Source organism: Cimex lectularius, unplaced genomic scaffold (assembly GCF_000648675.2).
Source record: "Cimex lectularius strain Harlan isolate CLEC.00 unplaced genomic scaffold, Clec_2.1 scaffold39, whole genome shotgun sequence".
Taxonomy (NCBI): domain Eukaryota; kingdom Metazoa; phylum Arthropoda; class Insecta; order Hemiptera; family Cimicidae; genus Cimex; species Cimex lectularius.
Genome location: NW_019392653.1, coordinates 1,321,826 through 1,334,882, shown reverse-complemented (window position 1 = coordinate 1,334,882; position 13,057 = coordinate 1,321,826). Strand labels below are relative to the sequence as shown.

Here is a 13,057-nt window from a genome sequence, read left to right as displayed (position 1 = left end):
ATAAAAGGGAGATTCGGAGAAAGTAGAAAAGCGGTCGAAAATGCCGTTTGAGAGAGAACGAGACTTTTTTGTTTATGTTTATAACGATGGCACGGAGCGGCCACGAGGGTAAAAAATCGGCGATCTGGCCAGTTTCGGAGTAAGAAAAGGGAAAGAAAACGCATTCGGTGACGATTTTAGTCCGGTTTTAGGTTAGGGGGACTGGATTTGTTTAGCACTCCGTTAAAAGAGGAGGAAAATCCGTATAAACTATCTTAATTATTGTTAACGAAGAGGTTCTGGTCGGAAAAGTTGGAAATGCGCGTTTTCCGACGGGATTTCAATCGTAACGGGAACGTGAAAAGTGTGGGTACAAAACGAAGCTTACCTTGCAAACGGGTTTCATACGTGTATTATTATATAAATAAAGTCGGGCCCTGGCGGGCTCGCAGTCCGGGCCCTGGCGTCGAAACGATCCCGCCGGCGAAGCGAACTTGACTCTCGGAATCGAAATACGACCGGAGAAATGGTTTTCCGTCGGTGCGAGGGTCGTAGAGCGAAGCTGGCCTCAAGCTTCGGTGGTTGTGCCCGTCGAAAGTGGGAGTAACCGCCGCGGTTCCCGACACACTCGGCCCCGAGGCGCACTTTTCCCCCGGGCCGCTCGCTTTTCCCCTGCTCGGCCCGCGTTTTCCCGACCGCTTTTCCCCCTCGACCGCGTTTCCCGACTCGAATAAATCCCCCAGGCGACTCGTGTTATTTTGGCGGCTTAGTTTGCGGGCAACATGGCGGCCGAGGTCCCCACTCAAAGGACACTTAACCCCCAAACCGAAAATTACGATCACCCGGGAAAACCCACTTTCCCGACCGAGATTTACACGGATTTCAGCCCCGTCGGCCTCGACAAAAATTCAACCCCGATTCTCTCTCAAACTCTCACGCCGAGGGGGAGATTTACATTTTACTCCCTTTCCCAACCGTTTCTTCGATATAGAGAACGATACCAAAAAAATACATCTTTTCTCGTGTTTTATTTGTTTTTAGGCAAAATAGTTGGTGAAAAAATCTACCATGGGTTCGAATCTCCGTTCGTCGTTATCCGATCCGTGTCCGTCCCCATCGTATTTCTCCTTTGTCTAGGTTTCGTCGAAATTCCCCAAGTCCAGAGTCCTTTTTCCGGACGCCGAGGATTACTCACGAGAAATGGTCGTGAGGTGGGGAGGCGCTTTGAATCCGGGCCGGCGTTCCGATTGGCCCGCGACCGTCACGTGACCCCGGCTTGGAAATTGCATCGATTTTCCGCCGAACCTCGGCCGGCCGATTTTCCGACTTTTCCGAGCTGATTTTTCACGTCGAGGCGTCAACGATTCGGACGCCGGACTCGTTTTACGTCTATCGGCCGCCGGACGGGGTTTGTCGAGGAACGGAAAACCTCGTCGTCAGCTTTTCTCCCGTAAGCTTGGACAAATCCTAGGTCACGTGACCCCACGGCCACCTCAAACTCACCCAACCCAACTGGAGAACGGCCCTCAAACTCAATTATATTCCAATACAAATTATTTATTTATTTTTTAATTATTTATTAATACCTTTCGATAAAATAATTAATTTACACCTGGCGAGCGCGTCCTTTAACCTCCCCCCATTTCAAAACTCAGGTCTAAAGACTTACGAAGTGCGTGGGGCTCGCCGAGTTTCATTAACCTGCCGTCAAAGACGCTCCACGCCCGCTGATAAAATCTACCTCCACGTATATACAAAAAATGTAACACAAAACCCAACTTTAATACCTACTTCAATTATTTAAATTACATTGTGAAGTAGCATTGTAAAAAAAAAATGAAAAAAGGTATAATCTTATTTCAATTTTTACCTTTACTTTTATGTTCTATGTCCTTTATTGCAATTTTCTTTTTATTTGCTATTATTTTCTCCATGTTGAATCGACATTGAGTCACTTATTGTCTTCACTCGCGGGTTTGTAGAACTACTCAAACGTGTTCCGGCATTGCTCCATCTTCAGTGAGGAACTCGCCCCAGGATTAACTCGTTCTGTAGGAGTCAGAACCTTTTGACCTGTGCAGTTCTTACAGCTTACTTTTACTCGATAAGGCCCTTGTGCGAACTATTTTTGTTTATGAAAGTGTCATTTCGAATCCATACACGAAACATCTAATTAATACTTTGGAGGCAATATAGAGACTTTTTCCCGCCTCATTTCATTCAGGCAGACTACATTATTTGTATTCCTGACTTCATGAATTTACTGGACTTAAAACTATATACATACAATAAAAGTACATAAAGTAGTTTTACACAGGGATTATTTAAACCTGAACATTATTTTATTGAATATAATATACGTATTTATTTTACATAACATTCCCCACACATTTGAGTAATTTTTCGGTGTTGAAATAAGTTAAGTGTTTTCTTAAAAAGGCTAAGTGGCGTCGCTAAGGGCTGTATTCTCGGTTAATTTTTGAAGTAAAGCTTTGTTTAAAGTGTTGATTATTATGCTTTCGGCATACATCCTCTGAGTGGGAGTCAATTTTTCGTGTTTTGCAGCAACCAGCTTTCCGAAGGCTTCACTTTCTGAGGATTCGTACACAACTTCCGTACGCCTTCTCGCACCTTCACCCTCCTGTTGTACGCATTCCAAAGGGTTCGGTTCCTTTTTAATTATTTTGTTCGCAGGAGTTGTAAAACTCTGGAACAAAAGTGTGTTGAGGATTATTTGTGGCACGGAAGCATTATACCGCATCATAAGTCGCAACAATCTGTTTTTCAGCAGATTAGTAAGCTGAAGTCTCCATGATAAGAAGACATCGACTTAGATCTGTAGCTGCCTATCATACTGAACATCCAATAAATGTAATAAATATTTATAGAAAATTACCGTGGTATTTAAGTCTTGCGTGTCTTCCTTCCATAGAAATTGACATTTCCCAGACCAGTCGTCGTCTTGCTCTTTGTTTCCGTCTGCCTCATAGTAGCCGCCAGCACTTTCAAAATTCGACTAAACAGAACAATTTATTCTAATTATTATTAATTAATTAATTAATTTATTTATTTATTATTAAAAAAAAGAACGAGAATTGAAGGCAATACTCCAGGAGCATAAGGGGGGGGGGGTACCAGGGTCTTTAACTAATGGTTTCTTTGAGGTACCCAGATGGTCATGCTCAAACGCCTAAGCAATTAGAGACGAATGTAGCTGCGCAAAATGTAGCTAAAATTTTGCGGTAAGAAAAAATGCAGCAAAAAGTTTTACTTACTGTGCTTTGTGCTTCTATGTTATTTTTGTCCCAGAGGAAAAGTAAATTTTTAAATGCGTACCACCTGCTTTCATACACATCAGAGCGCCCTGTAATGAAAAAAAATATTTAAAAATAAAAGAGGGTACTAAAGAATTTAATTATATTCACTTACCCTGAGTTTTTTTCATTTTCACCTTTTCCCTTCTCATCCCCGACAATAGATTATTAATTTTTCTTTTGCACTCATTCGCCGTAGTTTGAAAATGTCCCGCAAGATCATTCCAAGCGTCATTTTTCTTAATTTTGTTGTAATAGTTCGGATGTTTTGTATTCCACAGTTCTTCTTTAGTGCGATAAACTTCGATCAATTGCAACGTGAGCTGTTCACTCCACTCCATGTTCTCCATGTTACGCAGTTACGCAGTACAGTCCGGCCAAGGTTGAAGGATGCGCAACACCACCGCGCAACATGCCTTTGAAAAGTGGACAAGCGAGGGAGAAAGTTGGCGCCTGGTCATGCAACAACGTTGCGTGACGTGACGTCTAACAAATGCACGCGGTTCTTGAGACTAAATACCGTTACGATCATACATACTGGTGGGGGGATGGAACGCTACCATGTTGCAGTTACGGTGGGCCATTTAAATATGATAAGGCAAGGCGTTGCGCCAAGGTTGATTTAAAGTTCGTATGTGTATTATGAAAATTGTCATTCCTCACAAATTGACCGATTTTTTTTATTTGTGAAAACAGAGAACAATCCTAGGTTAAAAATAGGTTGAGGATTGGGAATTGTAAATACCAGAAACGGACAGAAAACAGTTTTACACATCATCATCCTTTAATATTAATTAATATTTTCTTCAATATATATTTATTTTATATCACAATTTTTTCCTGAGTGTTAGTCATTATTTTATGTTGAATCAAGATAAACGTCGTGTCACTTTTCCTCTCTGGATTGCTGTAAAATAAAATAACAAAATGTATGAGGAAATCATAAAATAATCTTTGCTGGGATAGAACGAAATAAACAAGAATGAAAATATTGGGTTTTAAGGAGCTCTAGATTGAAATAATAATAGTAATACAATATATATCTTAATAACTGTAATTGGCCTGTAGCCGGGGCTTTAAAAACTTTATGATTATAATAGAAGTTGTTTCGATACCTGAAACAGATAAATGTCGAACATAGGGACCCCTTTCATACGTTAGTTGAAATATTTAATACCTTATTTTAAGCGAATGTATTTATTAGCGCGAACGTTGGAGTATTTTAGGACGGAATATCGAGTATCCCCTTAGTAAATACCCGCCTTAATCGGCCTCGCGACCTCCCTGAGTCCCTGCCCGTTAATCATTCACACTGAGTGCCAGCATTGGCTAGTTTCTCAAGGCATGTCTCCTCCGGGTGCTGGCATTAGTGTTAGTGTCGTGTGAAAAACCTAAAAACCTTTTTTAAAAAAAAAAAAAAAAAAGAGTCTGGTGCTCTCCAATTGGGAGTAGTGAGTTTGCCAGACTTGGTGAGGATTGTTTTATCATACAGATATACACACGCCCTCATGAATAGAAGAGGAGTTGAGTATTTTAGATTAGAAAAAAGGTCGTTGATGAAAATATCATTGTCGAATATTCAATAGTTTGCAAATCAAAAATTGATCAATTTTTAGTGAAACGTGTTAATTGAAAATTGATTCAGGTCGCTTTTATCTATGAGCTGAAGTTAAACAACGAAAGTTTGAATTGTGCGGCGCTTGAATCCCTACTCTAGACGAAAGGACGCCGCGAATCCTCACGACGCAACATGGCGCGTTGTGGCAGGAACTGAAGGGGTTTCCGCGGTTCGACCTCAACGCGGCCACAAGGCGAGACGGTACGGCCCTGTCGGATGAACGTAGCGGGCGTACCTATGTCTCCTCGCCTATTTGAAATCCTTTAGTCACCTTCCCGATTTCTATGGTGAAACGTTTGTTTGTTTAGTTTGGACTTTGGTGTCGAGTTTCTACTTTTATCGAAGTGGCTCGCGTGAGATGGTGCCGCTGGGGCCGTCGCAGAACCTCCAAGCCGGCAATCACCAGATTTGCTCCATGAACACTGGGACAACGAGTAAACAGTCAAGCTCATCCATGGTAAAACGACCATCCCGGCCTGCAGGCACTCGAGCCGCCCGGTTTTCATTTTAACACTTTATTTTATCTTACTCTTCTGTCTTTTATGATTTTATGACTTTTTAATTAAGGAAGTATATTTAATTATAATACATTTCCTCCAACAGTAATAACCACACGATACACATCCACGTTTCACGCTTTATAAAAACAAAAGTTTTATAAACTTTCCTTTGCAGTATTAAGCTAAGTTTAGTTTACAATTAGCTTTATTAATTTTTTAAAAATTAAACTACTTATTTACACCACCTGGTTGTTTTCAGTTGCTACCAGGATCTCCAAAAAAAATTACTGTGTATTTTTTGTTTTGTTTTAAGAAGTGGGAAAAATTAGTATAGTAGCACAATATTCCTCAAGCCGATACAAATTTTGGTCCGTGGCCATGTGCCAATGGTCAACAGGAAGTAGATCCACCATAAAATACATTCCTTGACCTAGTCAGACTGGATTAATTTAACGCCAGTTAATGAAGCTAAAAAAAAAGCACATATACACAGTAGGAAGGGCAGAACACACTGGTTGTGTGGATATAGGAAGTCTTAATATTAAGTGTTAACTTTGAGGTCAAGAAGTGAGTGTTCTAAGGCAATATCAGATCTAACAAAAAGCCCTGTTTTTGTTTTTGTGCATTCAGAAGTGGAGAACAATTAGTATAGATAATATTGCATTCATTTGTGTGGTGATTAATGACTGTTAGTCGATAATTATTCAGATGTGAGATGTGGTCTGGTGTGATGTAGGTTTCAGTTCATTTTCTTTATCATCTCAACGTTTCGATCTTTATTGAGATCATCTTCAGGGCCTGGGATTTACAAACATTGTTTAAATTTAACAAAAACACATGTAGGAACAATGCAAAAAAATATTTTTTATATTCGATCAAAGTATTTCTACTCACTCAAAGTGTTTGTTTTCTATGTAAGTGTAGAGACTGCCAGTGAGATATTGCTGTTTTACGTTTATATAAATAAAATAAATATTAACATATAACATAAATATAAACACTTACGATAAAGAAAATGTTTTTCTGAAACCTACATCACACCGGACCGCATTTCACGATTTCTGAATAATTATTGTATTCATTCCACTGAGACAATATTTTTCAAGTCGATAAAGGTTTTAGCCTGTGGTCATGTGCCATTATTAGAGGAAGCCAATGTTGCTCAATATTATGTTCTGCTGTCAGAAATTGGGTTTCCATAGATTTCAAATGATAGAAAAATTGCTGCGGTTTTTCATACATGAGACTCATTACCTTAGTCCACACCTAATTACCTTCTTTGTCTAGAGGCGACAACAGATTTATGTTTATAATTCTACTTTCGTCTTGTCGTTCATACTAAAATCTCTCATATTCACAGTAGGAAGGGTAGAACACTGGTTGTGTGGATATAGGAAGTCTTAATATTGAAGATTTTCATTGACGTCAAGAAGTGTGTGTTCTAAGGCAATATCAGGTCTGCCTTAGAAATGCCCTGTTTTTGTTTTAAAAGTGGGAAAACAGTGTAGATAATAGGTTTTCTCAAGTCGATATGGATTTTGGTCTGTTGCCATGTGTCAATGTTAAGAAGTTTATTATATTTCGTGGTCTGATTGACCAAATAACTTCTTACAATTAATCAATCTTTCTATGTAAGGTATTGATTGAAATGAAATTAAATTATGAAGTTTATCCATATATGTTTAGCGATCACAACTGACCGTAATAATTGTTTCAATTAATTTTTATCTAAGATCGGCTGAGATGAAAACGCTAGTGCCATGAGTGGGATTTGAACCATTTGAAAAATTGAAAAATGAGGGAAAATTCAAAAAGTTGTAGGTTGAGATGAGCAGTTGGTGTCTGAGCGGATCGAAGTCGATGGCTCAAGTGGTTAGAGCAGCGGTGTATGTAGCTGAAGGTCGTGCGTTCGAATCCTGCTCGTGACACTAGCTTTTTCATCTCAACCAAGACCTTAGATAAAAAACAACAATTAATTGAAATTTTGAAGTTTCTTCTTCAAAATAGAAAATGCATCCCTTAATTTGATCAGATTTTTTGGTAAGGTGGGACTAGTTTAAAGTTAGTTAAAGAAGCTAAAATATACATTTACACATTATGACAGGAAGAACCGATTGGTTGTGTAGTAAGCCTGAATATCTGAATATAGGAATTCATAGGAAGCCTAAATATTGAAAATTTCCGTTAACGTCAAGAAGTGGATGGCTGAGCACTACCAGGACTTTCCAAAAGCCCTGCTTTTGTTTTTATGCACTCAGAAGCGGAGAAAAATCAGTATTGATAATATTTTATTCATTTCACTGGGACAATATTCTTCAAGTCAAAAAAGGTTTTAGCCTGTGGTCAAAGTCTTATGTTTTGCTTTTAGAAGTAGAGAAAAATTAGTATTGATAATATTTTATTCATTTCACTGAGACATTATTCTTCAAGTCAAAAAAGGTTTTAGCCTGTGGTCAAAGTCATATGTTTTGCTTTTAGAAGTAGAGAAAAATTAGTACAATAGCACATTATTCCTCAAGTCAATAGAGAATTTGGTCTATGGCCTAGTGCCAATACATAGGAAATTTATTCATCATAAAATAGATCTCTTAATCTGGTCTGTCTGTTTCGAAAGGTTGGATTAGTTTGAAGGTAGTTAATGAAGCTAAAACAAAATAAACATGCATAGTATGACAGGAAGAATTAGTTGTGTCGATATAGGAAGCCTGAATATTGAAAATTTCCGTTAAGATCAAGAAGTGAATGGCTGAGACAAAACCGGGCCTTTCAAAAAGTCCCGTTTTTATTTTTGTGCTTTTAGAAGTGGAGAAAAATTAGATAGATAGATAATACTGTACTCATTCCACTGAGACATTATTTTTCAAGTTGATAAAGGTTTTAGCCTGTGGTCATGTGCCATTATTATTAGGAAGCCAATGTTGCTCAATATTATGTTATGGCTGTCAGGAGTGGGGTCTCCCTAGATTTGAAATGATAGAAAAATGCAGCGGTTTTTCATACTTAAATTGTTCTCATTACCTTAGGCCATACGTAATTACCTTCTTTGTCTAGAGGCGTCAACAGATTTATTTTTATACTTTTACTTTCCACTTGTCGTTCATCCTGAAAGTTCTTATGTTTTATGTTCATTATGTGGGTCATCTTCGAATGTGACACAACTGCTCAATGGAACATAACTTAGTATACAAAGAAGACTCAGGAAAATAATGTGAGAAGTTCTTGGAGGACAGAATTACACAATTATACCTAGGATGGCAATAGGTAGTGAAATAAAATGGTTCATAATAAATTTGTTTACAAGTACCTGAAATTTTCATTGAATTTACCATTAAAAAAAAAGGAAATACACAGACCAAAAGATGGCAAACTACCAAAACATGTTTGGCAGACAAAACTAGTGAGAATAGGCAGACTAGGATGAACGAAGGTGTATAATTGTTGCTTATTCTGAAGTGCAAAAAAACATAATTCTACAAGAAACTCTTAATAATTTAAACATTTGAGAAAAAAAAGTTTTGTTCAAATTTCTTGCTGTAGTAAACAGATCAAGAGACACAGGAATCTGCACAAATCAACCATTGAATTTTGGGAAATATTGAAATGCACGTGACTTAATAGCAGAAAGGCAGTCCAGAGTTATCAGTCCTGACTAGTGACAATGAAACTAAACTAAAGCTTTATACCTTGTACTTGGTCTACAAGTCTGCACATTTTTATTTTGTCCATATTTTATTGTGCTTTATGAGAAATGCTGTGTTGATTCGGTTATGATCATGTTTCTTAAAAAGAAGAATAGAACATAGTTTATATATAAAAAATTTAATACTTATAATTTAATATTATAATTTGCATTGTTCTGTTCCCAGAAGCCAAATTATACTCTTAAATTCACACTTGCTGGCCACACGAAAGCCGTTTCCTCAGTCAAGTTTAGCCCCAATGGCGAATGGCTGGCCAGCTCTTGTAAGTAAAAAGAAAATAAAACTCTTCACACAGCTAAGAAAATGTTTTGTAATTAATATCATTTCAGCTGCTGACAAACTTATAAAAATCTGGGGCGCATATGACGGCAAATTTGAAAAGACAATTGCCGGGCACAAGCTGGGCATATCAGATGTCACTTGGTCGAGTGACAGCCGCCTTCTAGTCAGTGCATCTGATGACAAAACATTGAAGATTTGGGAACTTAGCTCTGTAATTATTGATGATTTATTTAATTCAATTTTTCCGCATTATTTACCATCACAATAAAAATGTCCTTGTATATGTAGATAAACAATTAAAAGTTTTTAATCTCTCTCTCATTCCCTCTCTCTCTTTTTTTGTAGGGTAAATGTTTAAAAACATTGAAAGGACATAGCAATTATGTTTTTTGTTGCAATTTCAATCCTCAGTCTAACCTCATAGTGTCTGGATCCGTAAGTTCGTTTTCAGTTTTGATTATAAACTTTTGTATTGGTCTTTGATTTGCTATAAAATTTGAAATTTTCAGTTTGATGAAAGTGTGAGGATTTGGGACGTAAGGACAGGTAAATGTTTGAAAACGCTCCCCGCTCATTCTGACCCAGTTAGTGCTGTGCATTTCAACCGTGATGGGTCTCTCATAGTGTCCAGCAGCTACGACGGCTTATGGTAAGACAATTTATTTATTTATTTATGCAGGGGTCAATGCCCATTACAACATATACAATGATAACTTATGCAATATAGTTTTTTTGACTTCATAAAAACTGTCATGGAACCAATCCACATTGAACTTGTTGCCTTTTATCATGAGCCGGTTAATATGACTCATTAACAGGTAGTTTGTAGGATGGATTTGGTAATAGAATACATTATAATTTCTCGAATTGAAACTAGGCACATTGAATTTTATCATAGCTAACAGTTCATCACAATTTATTGTCCCATTTAGTAGCTTGTAAAGAAATCCCATGTCAAGTAGTTCCCATCTGTTACTTAGACTGATTAGACCTATTTGGGACATTACATGACCATATTCATGGGTGTCTCTTCTTATTCCGAGTTTGAAAGCAGTAAATTTCAGAAATTCCTTCTGCACTTGTTCTAGTTTGGTCTCCTTCAAAATATAGTGCGGATTCCAGACCACATTGCAATATTCTAATTTTGTACAAATAAAAGTGTAATATAAAAGCTTAATGAATACATTTTTAAAATTGAAGTCAGCTGATAATCTTATGATAAAACCCAATAGTTTAATCCTATCAGCTCTCAATTTACCAATGTGTACATCAAAAGACAGTTTTCTATCAAATGTAATACTTAAATCTCTTATTTCTTCCACTCTTTCTAGCGTAATACCTTCAATCTTACATCTCTGTACTTTCAGGTACATTTTATTGTGGTGGCACCATAAAGCCAAACAGTCTAGGTCACTCTGGAGCAAGTGACAGTCAAAGACCGAGGTCGTGGATTTATATAACTTGACATTGTCAGCAAACAACTTAATTTTGCTACGTTTAATGTACAGAGGAAGATCGTTTAGAAAAATTGTAAATAAAAGAGGGGATAAGTGTCCTCCCTGAGGAACACAACAAGAAGGATGGTAATATTGTGTTGATTTCCAAATCTGTGTAGAATAACTTTCTGATCAAAATGCCATGATCCACCTTATCAAAGGCTTTGAAAAAATCTGTGTATACAGTATCCATTTGGGCCTTAGAATCAAAGGAAGATAAAGCATCCTGTTGAAAGCATAAAAAATTTGTACTAGTTGACCTACCATTAATAAATCCATGCTGGTCATCAACTGTAACTTGCTTCAGAATTGGCATTAACATTTCACAGATAATATCTTCAAACATCTTTGGTATAACCGACAATTTACAAAAAGGTCTGTAGTTTTCAATATTAACATTTATCTTCCGATTTATGTAAAGGTATCACATAGCTGTGTTTCCAAACATCAGGTACAATATTTTCATTAATAGATTTATTAAATAATAGAGTTAAAGGGTTGACTAGAGTTTCTGAACAATTTCTTAAGAATATACGAGGTAATCCATCAGGCCCTGCATTACAATTTATTATTAAACTATTTAATTTTTTACGAGTTATATCACAGCTAATTATCACAGATTTAGAATGGGTGTTACTATCACAGCTAATACAGGGGACAGGTTGACTAGACTTTTCATGAACACTTGAAAAACACAGCAAAAGCATTACATATGGATTGACCATCAGAATATGTATCATTGTTAAAAAACATGGTTTGAGGAACACTAGATGAAGTTTTAGTACTATGGATATGTTTCCAGAATAATTTCGTGTTACACACAATCTTATCTTGAATTGATGATATATACTTTTCATTATCTAGCTTTATTTTAATTTTCGTTTTTGATCGCAATTTTGAGAATATATCATAGTCTTCTATGAGACATTTAAATTTTTTGTGAGCTGTAGTATAATAACACACTTTTTTTATTCCATCCGGCACAACTGATCTGCCTAACTTTCACACAGTTTCACCAGTTTATCCGCTTAATTCCACTGGTTTCCCGCATGAAAAACATATTTCTTTCTCTATTTCAACGGACACACTATTGATATAGCGTTCGCCATTCAACATTGCAACCTCCTTATGCAATTAGCTGCTGTAGTATAATATTTGAACTACATATTATTGGGTTGTCCGGAAAATAATGCAGGATTTTGGTATTAAACAAAAAAAAAGAAACTAGTTACTTTAAAGCAATGTTCTTTAATCAANGACATTCATACAAATGAGTAATCCTGTAAACGTAAACAGAATATTTTATATAGATTTTTTTTAATGAAAACTTAAAATCCTGCATTATTTTCCGGACAACCCGATAATTATATTTAAAATTTTTATTTTTTAGCCGAATATGGGACACAGCATCCGGGCAATGTCTTAAGACTTTGATCGATGATGATAACCCTCCTGTATCATTTGTCAAGTTCTCGCCTAACGGCAAGTACATATTGGCGGCCACGCTTGACAATACGCTCAAGCTCTGGGACTACAGCAAGGGCAAATGTTTAAAAACTTACACCGGGCACAAAAATGAGAAATACTGTATATTCGCAAATTTCTCTGTGACAGGTGGAAAGGTAAAAGACGATATAGAAAGGTTAAGCACTTTTTTTTTGTAAATAACGTTTTTGTGTTATTATCTTTTTTAGTGGATCGTCTCAGGGTCCGAAGACAATTTAGTATACATATGGAATCTCCAAACTAAAGAAATTGTACAGAAACTTACTGGACACACTGGTAAGTAAAATTCTTAATTAAATGAATTAATTAATTTTAACCTTTTAAGACCCAACAACCGAACAAAATATTCCAAATGATCATTAATTAACGGTCACTAAATACTATAGATTTATGTTTTTGGTTGTTTAGATGTGGTGTTGTGCACAACATGCCATCCGACTGAGAATATCATAGCTTCGGCAGCCCTAGAGCAGGACAAAACGATAAAACTTTGGAAAAGTGATACATAATTTTAATACCCGCATTTATGAAGAATTTGTGTTACCTGGTGATTTCGTTTTCAACCTTATCACAAGCAAAAACATTGTCATTTCAACTGTGTTAATTATGTAAATAATTTATTATAACATGTATATAAATTTGCATATGTTCTATTTGCAAA

The 13,057-nt window shown here is 36.7% G+C and overlaps 3 protein-coding genes across 4 annotated transcripts in view; 1 reads left to right on the top strand and 2 right to left on the bottom strand.

The window, feature by feature from the left end:
- The window catches only part of LOC106661060 (bromodomain-containing protein 3-like), a 32,517-nt gene extending 31,087 nt beyond the window's left edge, over window positions 1-1,430 (bottom strand). For both annotated transcript variants that reach the window (XM_014384178.2, XM_024224544.1), the window contains exon 1: window positions 1,047-1,430. The gene's annotated coding sequence lies outside the window, so the exon portion shown is untranslated. The remainder of the gene's footprint in view (window positions 1-1,046) is intronic.
- A 499-nt stretch (window positions 1,431-1,929) lies between these two features.
- On the bottom strand, window positions 1,930-4,196 carry LOC106661059. Its single transcript, XM_014384175.2, has 4 exons — window positions 3,409-4,196; window positions 3,255-3,343; window positions 2,876-2,995; window positions 1,930-2,686 (listed from the first exon to the last, which is right to left on the bottom strand). Exons 1-4 carry the CDS (start codon window positions 3,641-3,643, stop codon window positions 2,420-2,422), a joined length of 711 nt encoding a protein of 236 aa, XP_014239661.1. The 5' UTR covers window positions 3,644-4,196; the 3' UTR covers window positions 1,930-2,419.
- An 865-nt stretch (window positions 4,197-5,061) lies between these two features.
- LOC106661058 (protein will die slowly) lies at window positions 5,062-13,057 on the top strand. Its single transcript, XM_014384173.2, has 8 exons — window positions 5,062-5,368; window positions 9,278-9,374; window positions 9,442-9,605; window positions 9,740-9,829; window positions 9,904-10,043; window positions 12,281-12,512; window positions 12,585-12,672; window positions 12,805-13,057. The coding sequence occupies exons 1-8, from the start codon at window positions 5,270-5,272 to the stop codon at window positions 12,903-12,905; spliced, it is 1,011 nt and encodes a 336-aa protein (XP_014239659.1). The 5' UTR covers window positions 5,062-5,269; the 3' UTR covers window positions 12,906-13,057.

Coding starts and splice junctions, on each gene's coding strand:
- LOC106661059 (XM_014384175.2), bottom strand. CDS start 3,643: ATGGAGAACATGGAGTGGAGTGAACAGCTCACGTTGCAATTGATCGAA. Junction 2,996..3,254: donor ACATAGAAGCACAAAGCACA/GTAAGTAAAACT, acceptor TGTTCTGTTTAG/TCGAATTTTGAAAGTGCTGG. Junction 2,687..2,875: donor CGCAAGACTTAAATACCACG/GTAATTTTCTAT, acceptor CTTTTGTTCCAG/AGTTTTACAACTCCTGCGAA.
- LOC106661058 (XM_014384173.2), top strand. CDS start 5,270: ATGGTGCCGCTGGGGCCGTCGCAGAACCTCCAAGCCGGCAATCACCAG. Junction 10,044..12,280: donor AGCAGCTACGACGGCTTATG/GTAAGACAATTT, acceptor TTTATTTTTTAG/CCGAATATGGGACACAGCAT. Junction 12,513..12,584: donor TCTCTGTGACAGGTGGAAAG/GTAAAAGACGAT, acceptor TATCTTTTTTAG/TGGATCGTCTCAGGGTCCGA.